This window comes from Eleginops maclovinus, chromosome 1 (assembly GCF_036324505.1).
Source record: "Eleginops maclovinus isolate JMC-PN-2008 ecotype Puerto Natales chromosome 1, JC_Emac_rtc_rv5, whole genome shotgun sequence".
NCBI classification, from domain to species: domain Eukaryota; kingdom Metazoa; phylum Chordata; class Actinopteri; order Perciformes; family Eleginopidae; genus Eleginops; species Eleginops maclovinus.
Genome location: NC_086349.1, coordinates 7673263 through 7697668, shown reverse-complemented (window position 1 = coordinate 7697668; position 24406 = coordinate 7673263). Strand labels below are relative to the sequence as shown.

Below are 24406 nucleotides of genomic sequence, written 5' to 3'. Positions count from 1 at the left end.
CTCAACTTTAAGCCTTTCCTCGCTTGGTTTTCCCAGTCTCTGTTTAAAGCCCCACCACGCTCATATTTATTTAGCATGTATTTGAAGTCCTCGTTGCTGCTCTGCATTGCTTGTCAGTCAAGTATTTTAGATTTAGAAGGCATAAATGCCGTTAAATGCCAGTGAATTACTCAACTCAAAATAAAAATAATAGTGCTATGGTCACATTTTTTCCTTTTCCATTCTTGAGGCTACTATAAACAGCATCCGTCGGGATTTTTGCACAGATTAAATAAAATGGTCTAAAGTTAACAGTGCATTGCTTTAGGTGGTAAACAAAGCATTAACAGCCAGTTAGAAATGTTTTAGGTTGGATCAGAACTAGATGTTGAGGCCCTATTATGCTTTTTGGCCTTTTCCCTTTTCTTTAGTGTGCTATATAGGTTTGTGTGCATGTAAATGGTCTGCAAAGGCTAAAATCCAGAGTTTCCCTCCAGAGGGAGTTTCTCTCCCAAAACACTACGTCCCCTTTTTAATACAATTTATGGTGTAAATGCCTCTCTCTGAAATATAAATCAAATAAATATTGGTTTTCTGTAAATATTTAGTGTTTATTTCTATAATTCAGCTCTCTTTCTGCACCGCTCGCACCCCTCATTGCTGTTTTTCTTCTCTCTGTCACATTCTTTCTCTCTTTTTGCTATCATCTCCCCCTTTTCTCCTGCTGGTGATGGGGGTTGGGGGGTGGGTTCTTGATTAGAACACACACTGCCAAGTCCCCCCACATCGCATCATTGCATTTGATTAGCTCCAACCCCCTGCTCCCTCCCTTATCACTAGCAGCACAACGGGAGGCGCAGCACACACACACACACACACACACACACACACACACACACACACACACACACACACACACACACACACACACACACACACACACAGTACTCACCATACAATCACAACTCACTTGCAGACTACTACTCACTGATGCCTCAAACGGCACTGGACATATGCTCAAATCTCACTTGCCAGACACACTCTCACACTCAATGGCTGCACACACACACACACACACACACACACAGCTCAGCTGCTGCAGTTATCGTGGCGGCAGGGCATCAGGTAAAGCCAGCATGGTGCTGACAGCTACCTGTCCCTAATGAAGCATTAATAAAGTGCAGCACAAAACAGTGGATCAGAGGGATGCCCCCCCACAACCTGCTTGGCTGGTTGCTGGCTGCCATGGGGAGAGATGAGAGGGGAGAGGATCAATGTAATCCCCCCTCTTTCCAAAAACCCCTCTGCCCAATTTTCAGGGAGACATCACCTGCTCTCCAGATTATTCTTCTGAAAGTTCTGTACTTCTTAGTTTGCATGATGTCAACGTAATACTCAGTAAAGTGAGACCTTGCATAATTAGAATATTATACATAAGCACAATCAATCATTAGAATCTGAATATTTTATTTCACAGGGGGAAATTAGTTTTTGTGAAAGTTGCTTCAATTTTATAAGAAAGGATACATATATTTGTATGAACCTGATGAGAAAAATGTGCAGTAAAAAGTTAAAAACCATAGAAATACAATATGAATATTTATCTAAACATAAGCAACTAAAGAAGTAAACGTAAAAGTGAAAAGGTGCACATTGTATTGGACTATAATAAACTGTAAAACACCAACAAATATGTAAAAATATATAGTGGTGTTTTTATTTAATGATTAAACCACTTATTGCCTGGAATAACCAGTCTTATTCAGTACCAGCACTAATGCTCTTGCAGCTCTGCACTCAAAGCTGTAGAGCTGAAAGTGCACATGTTATTTTCTCTAATGTGCAAATAAATATAGTATAACTGCAAAGGTTTGCACAACTTAAAGATAAATATTGCATTTTTATGCATGCTGGAAGGCAGACTTGGGCAAATAGAGAGCCTGAGCGTTGTTGGCATTAAACAGATTTATTTAAAATGTGTCTTGAAGTCATATCTGCAGCTCAAAGTAAGTGGAGGTGAAGGTGTGTATCAAGGATTCGCTACAGCAACTGAATTTACAATTAGGCACGCAGGAAGACAATGCTTCTCCAACTGGCAGGCAGTGCCGGCACTCTGATTCAAACAGAGCAAACCTGCTGAGTGTAGATATTCCAGGAGGTGTGTCCATCCAAATGATGCATGCCTGTGATTATAAAATCTCGGGGCCATTGTTCAGTTAGAGAGCCAATCAAATCAGGTCTGACTTTGATTAACTAGCGGTTAAAGTAAAGTAGCCGCTAAAGTAATTGAATGAATTTAGTCCCTGTTAGTGTATTTGAATATTCATATAGATGAATCAGGTAATGGTGTTTGAATAGAGTGTTGCAGTAAGGATGTTTTTTTTTTGTAGGTTGAGCCAGAAGTTAGCATAGCATGGGCTCCCTGGAAAAAAAGCAATGTTTTTTGTATTTTGTAGAAAGATATTTAGCAAACAGATGTTTAAAATACTTGGATAATCTCCAAATATTAACACCACTTTGATGATTTCTGAAGCTTATATGCAATAACCAGAAATAAAAAACTCACGCAATGCTAAAATGACCTAGTCCATAGTAGCATGAATCATCACTGCTAGCTAAAGCTAAAGGTGGCTAATGTTTGACATGATGACATTTTGTTCTCATTCACACACTTGTTAGCAACCCACGTTTTTACGACACAAAGAGCCTTTAAATGTTCACAGTGGGGTATTTACTGATGTATTTTATGTTGTACAACTAAATGTGAAAATCTCTTATAATGCTCAGGTAATGATAGAAGAGGTGTTAATTCAGGCATCTAACCAAAAACGTCTAAAAATACTGTTGAGTTAAAAGGAAGAGAACTAGAAGTGGATGTATTTAACTCATTCCTTCAGTCCTATATTGGCCCCCAGAATGTTGACCATTCTTCGGGGTCTACTCATAGGAAAGTGATGTCCTCCCTGTTTGTGCTGCAACGCCATCACTTCAGTGTCACTTTGTGTCTTTATCCCTCAGCCTATCCGTATCCTTATCTTTTTTTTAAATTTCTCATTATCCTTGCTATCTAAACTTCGCTGAGCTTTCCTCCAGCGAGAGGAGACTGATCTAATTGGCACCGAGGATCATTCTAATTTAGCGAATCCAGCTCTGCCGACTTTTCCACTTTTTTTTTTCGCGCCACCTTTCACATGATAATAATGAGAAAATATAAGCGAGATCTCCCTGATGTTTGTTGTAGCAAGCGTGTTTCTTTTCTTTTTTTCTTTTTTCCTTCATATGGGTTTGTTACACAGATCACATTCGCCCAAGCAATTTGCCTGCTTGTCTGAGTCTGAGAAGGGAGGCTTATCTGCACTAACGCCCCATCGAGGCCGCGCTTCGTATCCAAATGGGCCCCTGTTAGCATTCAAATCAGGAGCCCCCACCTCCGCTTCCTATTTTACGTTGCGCTTGTGCCCCACCCTTATTCGCTGTCAACAAGCTGGTAAGGGAGGCTGGGGTAGAGAGGAAGAGAAAGCCTGGGCTATTATTTAATGTGATCAACAACTGCAAGAGAGGGTTCATGTCACAAAGTAAACAGGTGAAGAAGATCTCTGGGCTTCTTCCCTCCTCTTCCTTCTGTTTTTCTCTGGAGGTGTGACTGCCACCTTAACAACCACCATTTTACAGAAGCGCCCAGACCAGGCGCTTCTACTTGTCAGGACACACGCCTCCTCAAACCATTTTCAACATTCAACAGCAGAATGGCTGAAGGTTATTTCTGCTATACACTACAGAACAAGTGGTGTTTTATAACTGAGAATTGTGTAGTGATTGTAGTGTGTGTGATTTAACAGGACTTTTTACCTGTTCTGGCAACAAGGTCATCTCCACGGCGCTATTCTTCCAGCAGGCCATCAGTGTGTCATTGTTCACATGATTAGACCCAGTCGCTATCCAGTCATCATTGCCTGCCTCTAAAAGCACCACAGATGGCTCACAATGACTTATGATTTCACTAAGTCATTTCCCATGAGTCTCCCCTAGTCTAGAGCTATAATTTAGTACTTTATTTTGAAGTTACTTCTGAGCTGTCTTTGTCATAAATTATGCCTGGAGCTAGTCCCCGCTGCAATACAGTACACATATAAAATGAAAAAGTGTTCGTTAGCGAGTCTCCCGCACCGAACCTCAAAAGGACTTGACAGGAGCTGGGCGGAAAAAGAAATAGGGGGAGAAAAAAAATGTGTCATGAAGATGAGCAAGGCGAGGTGGGGGGGAATCCTTTGATCAAGAGCACTCCTCGTAGCACTCCTGTCTCCTTACACATCCATAATATATCTGCCGCGCACATTCTAGTCCTGAAACAAAATGCACAATATTCAACCCCCCTTGCTTTATATTAAATCCTTCATGGTGGTTGTAACAAAAGAGGGGATAGTATCAGACATGGGTAAATGTTTGTTCTAAAAGTGGCGGGCTTAGGAAATGAGAGGGCTGCCGGCGCTCTCACGGGAGAGCGTGTTTGTCCATGACAGTCATAAATATGTATCACGCAGTGAGATGACAGCGATAGTAATCTGATGGCCGCCTTTTGTCAAGCATATGAATCCCGAGAAAAGCTCCAACACAGGCAGAATTAAAAAGTTGCACCCTGTCCTATCGTTGGAGTGAGTCACTCAGCGACAAGTGGCATGCTGTTTAATTAGAGTGGAAACAAAGTCCTCCAGGGGAGGATACCTCTCTCTCTGACTCTCATTTGTGGAAAGGTAAATATTCAGAGGGTTGCTTTTGCCGCGTCGATTAAAGCATGCTCGAGCATAGCAATAGAGAATGTGTTGTGAATGCAAAGCTCCTGAATCAATTCAAAAGCAACCTTGTTTGTACCAGTACACAGCTGTGGCAGTTCGTCCTTACCCAGGGGTGTCAAGCACTTCTTCAAACCCCAGAATAACTGCTTCGAGCTTCCAGCAGCCACTTAAATAAGGTGGCCTGTCATCCATGGTGCACTCTAGTGTACAGTAACAGAGGGTGTCCCGGAGTTCAGCCGGATGACAGCTGTATTCTCCCCGCCTTTGCTTTTACTAAACCTTGATTTCACATGTCTCCGCCTGCAGCTCTGAAGGACCCCTGCTCCGAGGTGACCTGCAGCTATGGCAGCACCTGCGTCCAGTCCTCGGACGGCTTGTCGGCTAAATGCATGTGCCCCCTCGGCTGCGAGGGCAAGCGCGAACAGACGGTGTGCGGAAGCGATGGGAAGGACTACCGCAACGAGTGTGAGCTCCATCAGCACGCCTGCAAGAACCAGAAGAACATACGAGTGCAATACCAAGGGAACTGCGGTGAGCTGTCTCGTCATGTTTACTGATACTTTCATTTTTATTCTATTGGGGGTCCAGCAAAAGGATAGAAGTGCCCATTACAGTTTATCAAAACCAAAGGTACCAACTTTTTTATTGTGATGATTTATTACAATTACAACTAGAAAAAGCACTCGTCAAAGATCAAACAGTTAAATCTCACTAAACTGTCCCGTCAAGATTGCCAAAATGTATTTGTCCATATAATGCCAACTCAAGGGGATCATAACTTATTGGGTAAGGAAAAAATATATATTGTCCATTGTTAAAGATGAGACTGACCTTTTTTTTCAATGTCACTTTTTGAGTTATGAAAAATACCTAGCCTTTTAGTCGATGAAGGGAGATGCTTTTTCATACTGAAGAATGAGTTCCATTCAATCAATAATCAGTAAAAACTAATAATACTGTAAGGATCAGTTTTATTTGAGATTAGCTGTGGAAAGACAGATAAACACACACACATAATCACCATGATCTCCCCACAGTCTTGCACCTTGCTGATATAATGGTGAAGTGGAAAGCAACAATTCCTCACATTTGAGCTGCTGGATGCTGGGTTTTTTGGGGGGGCTCTTTCTCTTGATAAATGACAGGAATCAGTACTTTTCTTCCTCCAAGATCCTCTTCTCCTTTTCTTCTCTGTTTACTACCTCTGGCTTTTTGTCTTGTTTCTCCTCCACAAACCCCCCTTACTTACGGCACGCCTCTGCTAATTCTCATTTTTCATTCAGGTTGCTTTGCTTCACACAGGTACTCCTGCGGTGCGAATTGTTGTTTTCTCTAAGTAGGTCTTCGGCGCTGTCGTTCTCGTCGGGCCCGGCTCTCTTTTTTTTTTTTGCTCATCCTTGTTATCATCAGGCGATAGTTGTTTACTCCCGAGGCGCTCAACTTTGAGGTTTTGTTTGTTTGTTTGGAGCCAGATGGAGGGAAAGGGAAGCAGACAGCAGCTCTGTCTCTCAGCAGCGGGAGCCTCCGGGAGACAGAGCAGCATGGTGGGGAAAGAGAGATGGATGTGCAGGTCCGCCGGCGGAAGGTTGGTCGTATAAATCCAGCCGGAGTCGGCCAAAGTGACCCGAGTTGGCCCATCCTCCCTGGGGAGGGCCAGGGCTCGGGGGACAAATCGGCCCTTATGGTGCTCTAAATCTCCCCGCAGCCATTTCATCTAAAGCCTCGGCTATTTCAAGTCGCTAGCCCTAGCTGGACAAATGCGTTTGATTTATATGCACGGCTAGTCTTTGCAGCAAACAGGCCATTCTTTCTGTAATTACCCTACTTGCTCAGCTAGACCAAAGCATGGATCCTGGAAGCTGTTCTTCTCACTCTATGGGAGGTAATGGTCTTTCTCTCAGATAATAGCCTGGCTGGCGGGTGAGGCACTGCATCATGCCGAGAAGCTGCATGCATTACGAGGAATACAAAACCCTGTTTGCTTGGTTGCTATTCCCTGCAAGCCTTTGCATTGTGCTGATAGAAGACAATCCCAGGCCTGGCCAGAGCCGAGTGTGGTCACTCCGGCCTCCGAGCCCCGCCGCAGCCAAACTCCCTTTTTGTGTCTCCGCATTGTTGCTCCTTGCATCCCTGCCAGAGGTCTTTGGAAAGCATTCCCCCTTATTCTCTCTTTGTCCTCTCCTTTTCCTGACGATACAGTGTTTCATCCTCGGTATGTTTTGAATATGTCGCCGGCAGCTTGGCAGCGATTCGATAAGTCACGGTGCTACATAAATCCTTTGTCTTCCTACATGCTGAAATGCGTGGCGGGCAAGGATAAAGCTCCTGTAACATGAAGTTACTCCCCCCCCCTCCGTCCCGCACATCCACAAACCAATTCCATTATGATCACGGGCTGATACGGCTAACGCGTCAAGCCGACACTCCCCTGTAAGCAGAGAGGTGCCAGGGAGTAAATCGAAGTACAGTCTCTTCATCCATTCCCTTGTCTCACCTTTACATCCAAGGTCCCGTCAGCTGCGGGGCCCCTGATAATATCTGTGGAGCCACAGTGATGGAGCGTCACGTCCCCTCTTCCCTTTCTTTTCTCTTCTTCTTTTAATTTACTAGGCAAACTAAAGTTAGTTTTTTGTTTACTGGCATTTAAGAAAAAGAACCGCACCATATCCTGATATATTGTAATGTCTTGTTTTTCTCGTGCCAATTTATTGCTGTACTGTTTCCACAGAGGAACAGAGATTGCCTGATATGTTTTTTGATTAAAGCTTTCTTTTTCAATCCCACAGGGTCTAATTAACATGAATAGATTTGGAAATGTAATATGATAAAATAGTTTGACGTTCCCGGCTTCATGAAAGTGTTTCTCTCCACAGACCCGTGTAAAGACAATGAGAACAGTCTGACCACGCAGTGCCGGGTGGAGACCATCACCCGCCAGTCCATCTTCTCTCCCCTGCCGGAGTCCTGTTCCCCAGGGGGCGAGCCTCTGTGTGCCAGCGACGGACATACGTATCTCAGCGAGTGCGCAATGGAGGCAACCGGCAGACGGAAAGGCATCAACGTCAGGAAGATCCATGCTGGAAAATGCAGAAGGCTGGGTAAGGGCAGTTTGTTTGAAAGTCAACAGGGAAGCCTAAATGTAGAACTTTTTAGAATCTTTCTCCATCATAAAGCACGGCTATTGTGGAGCTGAGGAAAAAAAGAACCTCTAACTTGCTGGTGGGTAGACATAAAAGGAAGTGAGGGAGAGTCACACACTCGTAACTCCAATGCAGGCTTTTTATTTTTACGTCCCGCTGTTAGTCTAACCCTTTATGATGTCGCCCTTACTTTCCGTTGTTATGGTAGCTGTGACTTGAGTTAAATCAGCTCAATGCTTTCCACAATCTAGCACCTCACAGCATCTATAACCCACTGTTCCACCAGCACTTTTTACAATATTCCAAAATCCTTTGGAGAAATTGCATGGCTTTTTTGACGAGGGAACCCATGCACGGCTTACTTCCGGATCGGCCTACAAAAATACGTCATCCCTGCGCCACTCTATTGGCTAGCAATCCAACACATTGTACAGGATTTTCTAAGGGGCAGGACATCTCTAAGTGGTTGAAACACGACAAGGGTCTAACTGAACAGAAATCAGAAAACTGTATGTATGGGTTTTAGTATGCAGGAGGATCAACAGTCACCAAACATTTGCAACACATGGTGATATGTCCAAGTTCGCACAACTTCTTTCTCATATTTGAACAGGTGTACTGTAGTTGACTGTGTAACTGCGTCCCACTGCTCGGCACAGAGATAAATGACTCCGGGGTCTTGGGGTCTGTTCTGTATCCATGCCAGCAGTAGTCTCCTCCGGCCAGATAAGAGGCTGCAGGGTTGTTATCTGTGCTATTAGAACAGGGGGTTTAAGCCTCAGTCAACAAAGACCTGTCAGCTTTTACTGTACATCTGATAGCTATCGGAGGAAATCCAATTTTCCCCCGCTGTGTTTTGTCGGCGGGGCCCTACAAGCCTACAGTGGTGTTGATTCAGTCGTGTCCTGAGACCCCCTGACAACACCAAAGACGAGACTAGGTCGCTGAATGACCCCATTTGGTACAGTCAACAAAAAACATCTGACACACACTTCTTAAACACACACAAATCTTCCTGTCCGCTCGACTTGACAGACTGATGGAAGAGCGGGGGGATTCAAATCACACATATTCCCAGGCTGAGTTCATGTTCTTGATCAAATGGATGAAGCTTTTTTTTTTTATTTCTTCTCTGCCTATTCCAAATGAAAAAATAATTCAATTTGAAACAGAGATCCATGAAATCATATCCCAAAGCAAATTACAAATTGGTATCCTAATGAAAATGGCCATTTCGACTTATAACCATGACATGGCACATCCTTGTAGCCCTCTCGCTCAGATACAGCGGCGATGTAATTAAGTGTGGCATGACAGGCTTTTAAAGAAAGCGGAAGAAGGAATTGAATTGCTGTACAAATTCGATCCACTGATCGGGAATGAAATAAATTCCAAGCCTAGTGGGCGCCTCCAGAACAGAGGCCTGCTTCAAATTGGATTTGCTCACTTCAATGGCAAATTTGCCGTCGCACATTAGCAGTTTTCCTTTCTTTCTGTCCCAATTTATACTGTAGATTTCTGCTTAGCGAGTCAAAATGTAATGAATATAATAGTCTAGGCTTTAACTTGACCCTAAAAATTATTTAATTCCTTTGAGGTTTCCAATTTAATAAAGTTTTTGGGGAACTTTTATCATTTAAGTTTGTGAGCACGTTAAATGTGATCCTAATCATGGCTTACCAATTACGATGTTACTATGTGGGATTTTTTGGCTCAAAAGTTAAGGGAAATGTGAGAAACTTTTCTTAAATGTACTAGACACTATCCTGAAGAGGAATCACTACTAACTATCACTTTCAAAGGACATCTGAAGTGTTCATCCTCCAAACTCTTGTGCGGTAACAGCAATATTTTCTGACACATTGGCAAATGACTCTCCCAGATTCAAGACAAAGAAGATTCAAAAAACAACATAAAAGATTTCTAATACAACAACAAATGGACTGCTACAAGCACCAGGGAAACATTAAGTAATAAAGAGAGACTCCTTTTCATGACCAATTTTATATCTGTACACCCGCCAGCTCTTTGTCTTGTATTATCTTTAAACGTAATTTGTCTGATCTTAAATTTGTTATTATTACTACTACTATTCAAATAAAATGACATTAGATTTGTTTTGCTATAGTTGGGAACAGTGCCTTAGATTATTATTTAACCACTACCTAAAACTCAATCAGGGTACCATATAATCATTTTTGGTGCGTTGTTAAAATGCCTTTCTGCTGCTGAAAGAAAAGCTTTTACGTGTGCCACCAGCGGTATCAGTCCAGCCTAACATGTAATTACTGTTTGAATGTAAGTCAAAATTTGCCCGTTATCAGAGTCTTGGTTTTCTAGTTTTTTTTTGCAGATTACTTCTGTTTTCTTTTTATCTATGGTGATCAGCCTGTCAAACTTTACCCAAAATAACCACTGGAAACCAACTCTTAGAAATGTTATAAGTGCCGTGCGACAATAAACGAGAACATTAAAGTCTTGCGTGCCAAAATGTTACAATCGCAGATGCTTCCTTTAAAGTTTTCTGAAGTGTTTTATTGGTCTTGAAAAGAAAACTGAAAAATAGTCTTAAGAAATTGACTCTGGCTCAGGAGGTTAATGGTTATCCTCCAATAGGAAGGTAAGGGGTTCAATCCCAATTCCCCTGAAGTCAACAAGTGAATGTGTCCTTGGGCAAGATATTTTCCCACCTTGCTCCTAATGGAATGGACTAATATGTGTGAATATTAGGGTAAGGGTCAGAGCAGGTGGCAAATTTATGAAAGCATCTGCTTTTCTATGAAAGTGTCTGAAAGGGTGATGCTGACTTGTACATTTAAAAGCACTTGGGGTGTCACAAAGACTAAATCTAGTCCATTTACCATTTGGATGATCCACAAATTCTATATAAATTCCCTTTGTTTCCGTCTCCTTTTTCCAGAGGGCTGTCAGGAGGAGTGTCTCTTCAACGCGGTGTGTCTAGTGGAGCAGCTGAACGCCCGCTGCTCCTGCGACCCCATCGAGTGCGACGGGACCTACAAGCCTGTGTGCGGCAAGGACGGCCAGACCTACACCAACGACTGCATGCGACGCAAGACCGAGTGTCTGGGCAAGACCCTCATCTCCATCAAGCACCAGGGGCCCTGTGGTGAGTGGAGCCGGAGGAAGAGATAGGAACTCCCTTTGCTTAGTTTTATTGCATATTCAATGTGTGTTTTCCCTCCTTTATCTTCTAGGCTAACTGTTTGTGTGTCTGTGCTTTACTGAGAAATGGTTCAGTGATGCTCTTTGAAGAAGGGGGGGTTGTTGGGGAAACTCAAGCCGACTGTGTGCCTTCCTTACAAAAAAAACCCGGTGCCTTCACTCCTCCACCTCCCATCCATCTCCTCATCCCTGTCACGCTCCATCCCTCCATCTCAAACTAAATGAAACGCCACCTTCATGTTTCATTCATTCACACCCTCTGTTTTCTACTCCTTCACCAGTGCAAGTCTTCCACTTCGGTGGCTTTTTGTGGTTTTTCTCCCTCCCTTCTCCTCTGTCTTTGTCTCTTGTGTGTTGCTTATTCTTGTATAAAAAGCTATTCTTTCTTGTTTCAGTGCGTCACTCAGTCTGTCTGTCTGTCTTTGTCCCTGTGGTCGTCCTCCTGGCTGTCTGGCTGCAGGTGGAAAGTGGGGTCACCCAGTGGGCGACCTCATCAGGTGGATTCTAAGGGGTGAAGCCCTCCCCCCTCGCTCCCAGAGGACCTAACAGCAGGGGTCTTGTACAGCTGTCTTTTTCCTCCTTCTGTCTCTTTGTGTCATCAATGTCCTTTCCGTCTGTTTACCCTCCTGAAAAGATGTGATCTGTGAGGTTGGAGAAGTCTTCCTGCTCTCTGTGCTATATTTCCTGTCTAAAAAAAGCTCCTCCTGTTCCTACCCGCCTAAACACTGCTCACATCTGATTCCTGTTTTTCTGCATGCAGAAAAATGCATGCAAGCTCCTTACCTCACACCCCTCTCACCATCATCTCATAAAAGCTTGCACTGCACAATGAATGCAGAAATATCTCATTTATTTTCCATTTTTTAGATTAAAATTTCCCTATGGTTGTTGTTTGACTGCATTCCGTCTCATGCTAGTGTTGGAATTCCTTATTTCTGCTCCTTTAAGGTTTGAGTTATGATTCCAAATAATTTATCTGAAGCAAAGTCATTTTTTAAAACATTAGCTTTTAATGTGAAAAAAAAAGCACTTTAATTTGGTAAACTTGATTAAGCCGTCATTTAATTCAAATTGCAAGCAACTATAGGTGTCCACTCGTGAGTTGCACACGTCTGAACAGATGTTTTCATTTCACAGAAATGATAACATGTGAAAAACAGTTGTCAACATTTCCTGTGACATCATTCACAGGTTTCAAACTTGTCGCATCTAAACTGTACTCTATGTATTCATACAACAGTCAAACTTCTAACTAACTTCTTCTAACTTAGAATTAATGGTGATTTATTCATTTAAAAAAAATGAAATCTGATGTTCTCTCTGGAGAAGAGTTACATTTTTAAGAGATTAGAAATTAATCTATGCCTTTTGAATTGGGTGTACATTCATGTTAGCACCTCTGAAGTGAGTTTTGACGGCTGATCTTGTAGTATTTGAACCATCTCCTGAATTAAAGGATTTTTGTTGTGTCCCGTCGTAACCCCATACCCAAGCATGCGTGATAAACCCGAAGCTTGTGTTGCTTGGTGTCATACATAATACCTCACCCAACAAATCCAAACAGCAGACACGGCGTGTTACTTTGTCCAGAGTTTCCCTCCACACTGCCATTGTTGTCGTGATAAAACCAGAGAGATATGTCCGTCCCCCAGGCGTCAGGGTGTAGCTGAATACCAAAGTTATCTCCAGTTGTCAGCATCGGGAGGCTCCAGCTCTCATTAGCATTATTCGTCCGTCTGCGCTGTGCATAAATTAAATACGGGGAAACGGCAGTGCGAGCTCTTATGTGTTTTGCTCCGTTTCATTATTTCTGCCAAATGGTGTTCCAGCCCCCCCTTCCTCCGTCATTTATTTAGTTATTTTACATGCCTTCTCTCTTCATCCTTCCTCCCTTCCCTTGCGCAGCGCCGTCAGCGACTGGTAGTATGTTTCTTTAATGCATTTTTATTGACATTTGCATATTTTTCAAAACACAGCGCCACAAACGCCCCCCTCCCTCCATTCAGTTTTAATTAAACATCAAAAGAGGCGAGCGTAGGTGCCCACAGAGACTGTTGGTTTAGTCAGACAGATGATATGCAGGCATGAGTGTGTTTGTGTGGATGTGTCCATGCCTGATAGAACTTTCTTTCTTTCTGTCTTCCTGTTTCAATATTTCTTACTGTCCTTGTTTTATCACACTTAATGCAAAAAAACATGTTCAGCTCTTCTTCTCGAATCTTCTCGCAGCTGAATTAATCTTGTTAACTACAGCGGTACGAGCCAAAGCAATCAGATTTTGTTCTGATTTAATTGCAATTAACGCATCAAAAGAAAGCCGTAATAGCTACATTTTGTTGCCAAATTGTAAAAAAACGTCTGTGTTCGTGCTTTTTTGGGGGGGGCTGTCAGCAAGAGAACAAGCAACCAAATTGTTAATTGCTTAAATTCTGGAAGGAGTTCATCAAAACATAAAATAATGTTATTTAAATTAGTCATAAATATGAGAGCAACGTGATTGACAATTAAATATGAATACTTTTCTCACTGGCATTTAAAACATTTTTAACTGAAGGTTGTTCAGTTCGGCTGTTACAGCTATTTTCCTCTATTTCCGAATGATTCAACAATGCCTGGAGAAACTCGTAGAACCAGACATTGATATGCTTTCGCCAGAGTGTCACACAAATACATTAGTGGCGAATCCACACAGGGCGTAAATAGCGCTTCATGACACAACTTTGTGTGTTTTCATTTACTAAGTAAGGAGGATTAAGTCAAGGTTTACATAGACGTAAAAAAAGCACTTTCCAAAAACGGATGAATGCAATGTGAGAATGTGTGTTCGGTGCGTCTTTGTATCTCCTGAAAAGCCTGCCTTGTCAGAGATGGATCAATAGCCCACACTGATCACACACTGTATACAACGTGAGACACACACACACACACTTCTATTGTGTTCTATTGTGCTTGTACTCTGACAGTGACTGGCAGTGTCAAAAGAAGCCTCCACAATGCTCGCTGTGTGATCGTGGCACACAGATTTCGAAGGCTTCAGGCAAAGTTTCATGCATCTGCAAAGGAAGAGTTTGATATATTAAATTATCATTATTTGATAAATAACGATCCCTGTCCTCGTTTCATTGGCTGAGTGGTGCGTCGGGGCCCGGGTGATCGATTGCCCTGTCAGCTGTCAAACGGATGAAATTCTCCAGTACTGGCGCCGTCGTAAATCTACTTTCATGTGGTTGACAGCGCCTTAATATCAAGCCCCCCTCCCTCTCACCCCACCCATGTCAACCCTTGCCTCAACAAAGAACGGTCATGCAACACATGTCTATATTTCCCGACTGCTGTCCTCCCCAGAACACTATTCGATTGATATCTAAAGCTTGTCAATTAGGAGATTGAGATGTATGGCGTTTAGCTGATTAACTCACATCCAGGCTGAGTCACAAATCTTTTTCGAGAAGTCCGAGAACACTTGAGCCTGTGAAAGGTTTTCTGGAAGTGAGGCAGACCTGGGTTCCAGGAAGGTGGGTGGGTTGGTCCGTAACCTTGAATCTTAAGTGCTGTGACACTTAAGAAAGAAAATATATTTCATCACCAAAGCGGCAGCTGCTTTGGCATCCAAATCAACAGTTGTGATTCCTTTTTACTCTGGACTTTATTGCATCATGTTTCATCATACAGAACATTTTGAGCTTAAGTAAAAGTCCTGTTTTTTTAAATTCTCCCTTTCTTGTATGATGTCAGCACAGCAGGGCACCAGCCCGAAATAAACAAGGAAGTGTGCGTGCAGGGATGGACATTGTTGCAATTGTATATTTAGAGGACCAAACAATAGTGGTACATTGGCACCCTAATGTTTTCAAAGACTTAAATTATTATTTTTTTTGCTGCCTTAATATTTGATGGGTCGGTTCTTTCAAGGCTCATCAAAAGGATTCTGATGTGTTCAGCTTTAAAGCTGAAATGCTGATGATTTGTCAGGAAAAGCCAGAAAGAAGTCCATATCTACTGTGCTTACACCAATAATTATCAAAATAGCTTAGTGGGTCCTCAACTCCTCATTGCACCTGTGTGTAATGTACTCTGCTTAATGTGCTTTTGCTTGGCCCAGAGATATACTGCCTGGAGCTTTATGGAGAGATATTCTGAGCTGCAGCATGAGTAATGAAGCTTTGAAAGGACATGGTTCAATCACAGTGAAGAGTTGTCCCTTACCTAGCTGTGTAAGTGTGTGTGTTTAAGTAAAAGAGTAAAAGAGAGTGATCTAATCTTGCAGTAAAAAAAAACTGACCATTATATCAGAGTTATTTACAAAGTACTTAGTATACTCAGAAGCAGAATTGTTCACTGAAAACTACTTAAAAAAACATTTGTTTACTTGTCTTTGTCTTGGCCCAAGTTCTATCACTCCCTACTTCTTTCCCAGACTGTGTTTTTTCTTCTTCTTCTTTTGCCCCTTTAGGCTGTTTTAGGGCATATTCAGTAGCACTTTTAATCAATGGAAGCTGTGGCTCACCACAACTCCTTGGAGCTTGTTGACACACTGGCCTCACATCTGGTGTTTGCAGAATAGGAAGCAGAGAGTCTGTTAATGGGTAGTGCATGAAGCATAAATACAAGCAGCAGTCTGCCTTTTAAGACGAGGAAAATTCCTTAAAAAACAGTGAAACACACAGTAAGAGAGGAACACATTGTCAGGTAAACTAAGTGTGAACGAACGAAAAAGGCTGGACAAATAATTCTCTATTCACAGCTTTTTTGTCAGTGTGCACAGCTGAGTATGCATTTTTGATTGCAAGTGCAGAAAAAATAAATAACTCGAAGAGCGAGCAAGTTGCTTGATGTCTCGTCTGTCGCCTTCAGAGTTAACGCAAAATCACTCAACGGCAGACACATTGTCATTGACAAAGAGCTTTGCAAAGAGGGAAAAGAAATTCAGTCACCTTAGGTGTCAAAACTCTGTGAGGAATATTTTATCATTTGCATGTTTATTTGATTAGCATCTCTGCTGGCTGCAGTGATTGGACTCACAAACAGTCGGCGGCTCGGGTATGTTAGTCAGCCTGAGATCACCAGTGCTGTTTTTCCTAATCAAGTTAATTACGGGAAGTGCCAAGGGAGCCGGATTGACAGCAGCCAGGGAACGCTGGTCCACTAACTGCGACCTGCGGGCTGCCATCGAGCAGAAATTGCTGAGAAATGCGGGTCAACAGGGTGCCGTAAGTGACTTGAGGCGTAGTGGGTGTCACCAGCCGTCGGGCTGTGATCAAGCAAACCGTCCGCCAATTTACTTGATTTGATTTCCTGTTTCCTCTGCTGTAGCTCATCAGACTCAATTAAAGATGCAATAAGCACAGTCGTTTTCATTTTCTCTTATGTTTGCTTTTGTATCAGTTTGAGAAATAATATTTGAAACTTCCTGTGTCACACACCTGGAGGATAATATCGCTCGTTTGGATTCTTTTTTAGTCATCTACCCTCTGATGGATAAATGTCACAAAAATCCCAGCTTGCCTTTCTTATTTCCCCCTCGCTGTTTTTAGCTTGTCACCATTTTTGAAGAGCAGCGCATTCCTATCTGTGATATGTACAGAGCCCCCCCCTCCTGCCTGTGATAAGTGTTCACTGGTAGACAGACACAGCCCGCGGGTATCCCTTTTGCTGTATGCTAATATAGCCTTTTGTCTGCACCTCCCTTTCCCCTCGACTAATATAATACATAAATGTTTTTAATGTGAGGGAGGCAAAGGGAGTCGGATCAAAGCCCTGCAGGTGAAAAACACAGGGGGCGGGGTACGATGAAGATTGGAGTCCCGCGTTGTAATGGTTGTTGGTGATTCTCCCTGCCAGTTGGCTACTACAACCATCACCTGGATTACACCGATTCACTGCCCCGCAAAAAAAAAAACAGGCAGCGATTTGGAACTGCACACAGACCCGAGGGGGGAAAAGTCCAATTAACATATGTATGAGCTGAGCGGAGATGGGAGGAAGCTCTCGCCAAAATAATCTCCCAGCATTTCACCGACATGTTACTGGGAGGGGGTTAACAGTGTACGCCTGCTCACTGCAGCAATGGCAGACAGTGTGCTGTGCCATCAGGGCCCCCTTACAGGGGATTTGTTAAGCTTTAGAAGTGGCTTTACCAGTCAGATAACACCACTAAGTTGGCGGTAATGATACTGGACAGAATGGCAAATATGAACACATTGGACGAACATGTCATTTAAAATGTTTTGACCAACAGCTCTTGGGTTAACACAGCGTGGCCTTACCTGATGTAACCCCCTCCGAGGCCTGTAGCAGGGCCGTGCCATTCAAATACCACTCTAATTAAGAAAGAAAAGTTACACAGCTGCTGGCAGTGAGCATACACACTCAGGTGACCCCCAGAATGTAAAGTCTTTTCAACCTGCCTCATGGTACAGGAACATACTGTAGCAGAGTGCAAAGTCACCGGGCAGAATCCCTTATTAGAAAGAAATATTCATGATTTATTTTTTACAATTTACTCCTGACTTTTCCCCAGCCCACTCACTGCACCTGCTCAGCCACTAAAACAATGCCTCGGCCACCATGCTTATTACGTGTTTGGCACTGCAGATGTTCCCATTCAACTGTCAAGCTAATTCCTTCATAGAAATAAAAATAGCTTGGTTTAAACCCAGGATCCTGGGTTTGTTCTGGACCTGGCTGACAGAAACACTGATACATGCATGAAGAAGATTGAATTTAAGTGTCTAGGAGGCGACCAGGGAGAGAAAAAGAGCTGGAACAGGCTTCTGAACAACATCCCACCAGCCTTAGTTGTGACAGGCTGCCATTTCAAAGCTCCTGCTTGCATCCAAGAGAAAGGACGAGACAGCTTTTTAACTGTGTCATAAGATTTTTACACTTGGGGAATTTTGTCATGTCCTTTTCTTTTTTTTTTTTCTTACACCCTTTCCACTTAATAAATCAGGCAGAAATTGTTCCCCCCAGAGGTAGAGGATGATAAAAAAAATTAGTTTTGGAGGGGAATTTTCTTTCATCTTTTTTATGGGTGTGAAACAAAGAGAAAAGGAGACTAAGGCGTTATCAGAGGCTGCAGTTGTGTTTGAGGAGCCCGTCCTTGGGAAGTGGGCTGGTGAACTTTTATGCAGACAAGGTTGCGCGGTTAAGCCCGGATCACAGGCTTATGACAGTTACACAGACACATTTTCAGACACATCTGAGGAGTTGAAAAGACATCACAGGAAGTCAATTGTTTTTGAAACTGTGGCAAATCAAGCTTTATTGAGACGTTTATTTATTTATGTGGCACCTTCGAGCTCTTTAGAGACAGCAGCTTGGTATGCAAACACAGAAAACAATACATGTTTTTATCTGAAGATTTTTTAAAGATTTGTATGGACAATCAATGCCTTTTATTAAAATTATAGTGTTGAAAGGATGAGACAGAGGGGATGGCAAGCGGAAAATGGTTCCAGGCCGGATTTAACCCTGGTCGTCTGCATGTACATGGGTTGCCAGCTCTACCAACTGAGCTTAATGGCGGCCCATCTTGTTATTTTTGTTAATGGGACCTTAATTAGCTAAATGAATATCAAGGTTTAGCAAAGAAAACTTGGAACCAGAGACTAGAACTGTTATCTTACTAGGAAAATGTTCACTGAGTTAATAAATCAAGTGACAAGTAGGGCCATTTTCTCATAGACTTCTATACAATTGGAAATGTTTTTCTAACCACTTTTTGTCATCCCATTGCTTCAATCACAGTAACACAACCTAATTGCCTCGGTCTGGGTTACCAGTTGATCATTTACCCCAGCATAGTACTACTGAACGATCCCAAGCTGATAAATGAATCATGATGCTCAGAAACATGACAAGTTGCCCCCTGTGATGCCATCTAATCCCGTAATAGTCGCAATAATGATGGCGCCATGGGTGGTGTCATTACAACGGGCCGTTTCCTTGACAGCAACCCCAACCCCTCTAACAAAAGCTAAAATAAAAGACCAGAAAAGGAGGAAGTTTGCTTGACTTCGCGTTTAAAATGCACCTCTTTGAGCGCTTCTCATCAGAAATGATTTGATGCCTTCGTCTGCTTTTTCCACTAATCTGCAGACACACCACATTTAGCTGAGTGATCCGCCCCTCATGCGTGAAGCTTCCCAAATGAAAATTGCATTGGACTCAGCCTACCGTCTCTTGCTTACTTTTTATACCGGAGTGTATTCCTTCCTGACTTAAGGCTCAGACTTTAACCATTAACCCAAGCACCACAACGCCACATCATTTTTGTTATCAACGCTTAAAACTGTAAAGAATTGATTGTGTCAGGACGGGAGGCCGTGATCAAAGAGTTCTTTGTAGCATTTTTTTCCACTCTCTCCTGATCATGTCAAGTTATATCAGCCAGGTCGACACCCATTTTCCTACTACTGAGAATTATAGGTGCAAAACCCAGTCCTGGTTTTAATGAAGTCCTGCTGGAGCTTGTGCGTGAGAGGGAGAGACTGAAGCAGACACCTCTCTGTGATGTTCACATTTCATATCTGCCTCAGCCCAGGAGCATGCCTTTTGTGAATTATTAAGCAGAGGGCTCTTTCTTCCCTTCGCCTCCTCTTTTCTTTTCCTCTGCAGTTTCTATCACACACGCCTCTTTTTCCCGCTCCTCCGTGTCAGTTCAAGCAGCTTTGGCTGAAGCTGTGGCTCTCACTCAGATGCAAATGGCTTTCTTTGAAGGGGCACATTGGGAACGTCAATTAATCCGGGCGTTTATTGCCCCCCCCAAAAAAAGAAATGTGCAGCCATTGTTCGTATGCCGTTTCATCTCAGTTGTGCTACAGGGCCAGCTTTTTTATCCTCTTCCCTTGTGCCATCAGATTCTTTAAAGATTCAGGATAGGATCAGGGTAGTCACAAAGGTGAGGAATTGACATAAGAAGCAGAGGTGTCACAGAAACACATCTGTACTGCATATTACATCATATTGCCTACTTCCCTCTCTAACAACCTGCAGTTCCCCGTCTAGCTACGCTCTAACGCAACTCCCTCTGACCTTTGCCCTATCCAGTCCCAGACCTCTCTCCAACCTCTACCATGTATTTTACCCGCTTCCCATCAACCCAGTCCAATATCCCCCTCCTCTAATTCTGCTCTCTATACCTTCGGCCTTCAGATCTCAGCATACCGAGCCCCTGCCTGGATAAGGTGTGCGATCACGGGGCGGTTTGTGTGGTCGAGAACAACGAGCCGGTGTGCGAGTGCCCCGAGGCCTGCCCGCAAACGTCGGACCCTGTGTGCGGATCCGACGGCCACAGCTACGGGAGCCCATGCGAAATGAGAGCGATGGGTTGCGCCCTGCAGAAGTCCATTCACATCCAGCACAAAGGACCCTGTGGTGAGTAGCCACACCACATTCACATTACATTACACAGTAATTCACCGTTCAAATCACTATGATACGTGTGGATTATAGCTCACAGGTAGGGAAAGACGTCTCCTTGTGGAATATAATTAGGATCAAATTAATTAATGGTTCTACATTACCCACAGGCAGAATTATATTGCTAAGACACTAACAATTAACATATATGGAATTATAATCATGGCGACCCCTTCAGGGCTTCCTTTTCATATCCAACAAAGTCACAGTTCACTATACATCTTTAAGTGTCTTAACACTACATGTGAATAGGGGAAATATGTGATAGATATCACCATGAAACTCCCCCAGTTGATTACACACATTGAGGCAATTCTTTTTTGTATTACAAGGTTTTTGAAATGTTATGTTCAGATATTTAAATAGGGCATTATGTTAATATGTATGAACTCATTTGCATATATTCAGAATCAATAAAACAAGATCATTTTTGAGAAACGGTATTTAAAGGTTTGTGTTATAGATTTCAACATTTTGCACTACAGGTAAATAGGATCAATTTTTATGAAGGTTTTCTAATATTTTTTTTTTAAATGTGCATAAAAGGCATTATTTAATGCTAACTTTTTCTTGAATTAAGTAGAAATCTACAGACAAAAATAGCAAAGGTTTGGTTATAAACCTTCTTAAAGATAACATGTTATTGAAGCTCAGTAGCCCAAACTCTTGAAATTGACCAGTGCATGAGAATACATGTTTGTACCTCTAGTTTCTCGCCTTAAGGCATTTCTTCATCCCTGGTCCATTACTCTTCATCTTTCTCCTCCTGCTCTTCTCCAGCCCTTCCATAATAACAACAACACATTTCGATTTGCTTTTTGACCTCTAAGTAAAAGTGCACTTTACTTCCGCTGAAACAGAATACCGATCATACTTATCCACGTTGGCTATATGAGGCCCTTGTCTCGCTGTGTCGGAGTATCAGAGAGTCATTAGCACACCAGCCACAGCAGAGCTTTGCGGGGTACAACATATCTTCAGATCCACTATGCAGGCACACAGCCATGCGGGCACATTTTTTACAGCTTGGTAGACCCACTTAGAGAACACTCTTGATGGCTTAATGCCATCTTAGAAGGCCAATTTGACCATGCACTCTAATTGGTGAATGAGTATTTCTCCTTGTCTACCATCCAGCTCTTTGCTTTTCACACACACTGGGCAGAGCACAGCGGTTATTAGCCCCTTGGCCTGCCTCTCTATGTTACCTCATTCACTCTTTTTCCTACAATAGCCTTTTTGTTTCTTCCTGCATATTTTGCAGACCATAACTATAAAAATGCTTTGGCCTCTGCGGCGTTATACTTGCTGAGGAGCTGAGCAGTTAGCTGAATGGTCATAACTTAGTGTGATATAAAATGGCACCCTTCTGGTTTGTCTTCAAATGTGCGGTTTATAGCTCGCGTTTGTTTACACAGGCTATTGTGTTTTTTTAAAAGAATAGTGGTTTGAGTTTCTGTTCTGAGAAGATGACAGGGTTAGTTGTTGGATCGCCCCTGCGCTCCCTCTCTGCCTGCCCGCACGTTGCATCTGTCATCTTCCCCCTACCAGCCTCCACTAAATTGAAATCCAGCGCAAGGATGTATGCCAACAGGAAATGGAGCGAACGCAGTGTTTGGTCGGTGGGCAGACTCAATTTGGTGCGTCACCGCACAGGTAGACGGCAGGTCTGTCGGCCCTGGTCCCACGGCAGTAATGAATAGTCTTTATTTTAAAAAGCGGGAAGCAAAACGAGTTGGCGGAGCGGAGGGGCCCTGTCTGTTATCCAGCACTATAGATAGGTGCTTGGCTGCCCTAGTAAGCAGGCCTGCGTCAGCGCAATGGTGCCATAAAAACGCTGAGGCATTGGCTTGCCAGGCGGGAGCCAGCCGAGGAATGATGGCAATGATAATGGGGGTTATTTCTGGGCTGTTTGCACAGCTTTACTCGGCCTCATTCAGCACCATAACACCTGACTGACTTAAGCTATTATCTCACCTAATTATCACAGGCTATTCACCCCAAGTAATATAGTATACATGTTTATGGAGCAGAAAGGGAGAGAGAGGGAAGAAGCATATGCCTTCAGGTGCTGTTGGAAGTATCTGAATTAAAGTTGAAGCATGAGCATCAGAATAATGCAAAAATTTAATATATTTTTCAGAGGTTTTTGAGTAACCCCCACCCTCAGAAATGGCATTGTCTGGGTTTATTTCTTGATCTATCCTTGTTTTCAATAGTTATATGCCTTATTTGGTAATTCTGCAATTATTTTAGGTATTTTCTAAAATAGCCATTAAAATGGTTTTATTTGCATTACTTGTTTTGTAACTTTCATCCAAATGCAAGTTGTCTGATTTATTTAGCTTCCAAACCCAATAGTAGGAGCTTAAGGGAGGCAGGTGAGGGCAGCAAGGGTTTAACAGGTTGGAGGTGCACTGATAACTTGGCATGTGTGTGTAGCTTTCCACAGCTTCTCATGGGCAAAGCCGTAATTTCATTTCCTTCGCTGCGGGCTGGAAAAATAGCGGTTATCTGTATGGCTCAGGTGCAAACCTGATAGCGATATGAGTAAGATTTGTTATTATTCTCAGATTCTTTCCTCCTCCCGCATTTGAGTGGCAGGATGACCTTGTTGGATGGTCAGGCAGTAGGGTGCGCTCGGTTAATAGACCCCCTCAGCTTGATATCAGAAGCCTTGGAAAAAGGGTCCATTCATACGGCTTTACCCAAACATGAGGGCAGAGCCGCCGGGATCATTTAAGAAAAGGAAACAAATTCACCCCTTTCTTTTCTCCCACAGGTGTTTGAAATGATATACACCGTTGAGAAATAAATATAGATCATAACAGCAGCGTGAGAGCGGTAAGGAAAGAGGGAGGGGAAAGTAATAAGTGCCGGAAGGGGTGGGGGGTAGGTAGAGGCGAATAAGATAAGAAGAAGCAGAGCAAGTAGGGGGGCAAAGTTAATAGTGTAGTGGCCGGGCAGGCATCGACAGGGGTGTTGTTATCACCCGGGCATGTTCAGAATCCTTCAAAACACAAACTAGCCTACTCCTTTCTGCTTAATACTGAGAAAACTCTCCGCCCAGACCCCCTCAGCCACAATTTCAGGTTGTTCCCCAGTGAGGATATCAACAAAATGCTGCAAAGCTGGAGGGTCTTTGTTTTTTTTTTCACCTCCTCAATGACTCAATCCTTCATGCTTTCAAGGCCTCTTTTCATCCCAACCTAGTATTTCTCACTCTCACTAACAAAAGCTGTCACAGAGCAACAACAAACATTAGCAACTTTTGTCAAGGGGACTTCAAGGGGACTCATGCGGAGAAGTGAAAAGAGAATTGATGTTAAAGGTCTCCTATTATGCTATATTTGAACAATATAATGTAAGACAATATCTATGTCTGTGAAGTGTTTTGCTCAAAATACCAAACAGATCCCCCATTGTAGCATGCCTCATCCCCCTCTATTTCAGCCCTGTTCCTGAAGTGCTGATTCTGTGACTGTCGCTTTAAATTTGAGCTGAGCTGAAGTTGGCCACGCCCCTTTGCAGCAGCATGCAGCTTTCTCTCCTCCGTGAACGTTTTGTATCGGGAGAAAATACTCAGCTAAACGCTGCCATGATTAAACCCCATATTATGTTCCAAACCACATCCAGCATTATTTCTGAAACACTTCTCAGTGTTTACCACTAGAACAGTGACATTTTATGTATTATATATACATCAACTCTAAGTCCCTCCTGCAGACATCCTGCTGAATACACAGACACACAGAGGAGCTGCACGAGGGGATTCAGCTCAGGACTCTATATTGGGGACGATAGGTTGGGACGTGTCACAGCTGGTTTGTATCCCCTTTTTTAGAGATGTGGGTAAGGAGGAAAAGAGAGAGGGTTGTATTTTCTGAC

At 43.0% G+C, this 24406-nt stretch overlaps 1 protein-coding gene across 2 annotated transcripts in view; it reads left to right on the top strand.

Moving 5' to 3' along the window:
• Positions 1-24406, top strand: part of agrn (agrin) — a 239651-nt gene that overhangs the window by 147896 nt on the left and 67349 nt on the right. For both annotated transcript variants that reach the window (XM_063885698.1, XM_063885707.1), the window contains 4 exons: positions 5079-5303; positions 7646-7870; positions 10833-11039; positions 20252-20473. In XM_063885698.1, the coding sequence (XP_063741768.1) occupies positions 5079-5303; positions 7646-7870; positions 10833-11039; positions 20252-20473 (879 nt within the window). The remainder of the gene's footprint in view (positions 1-5078; positions 5304-7645; positions 7871-10832; positions 11040-20251; positions 20474-24406) is intronic.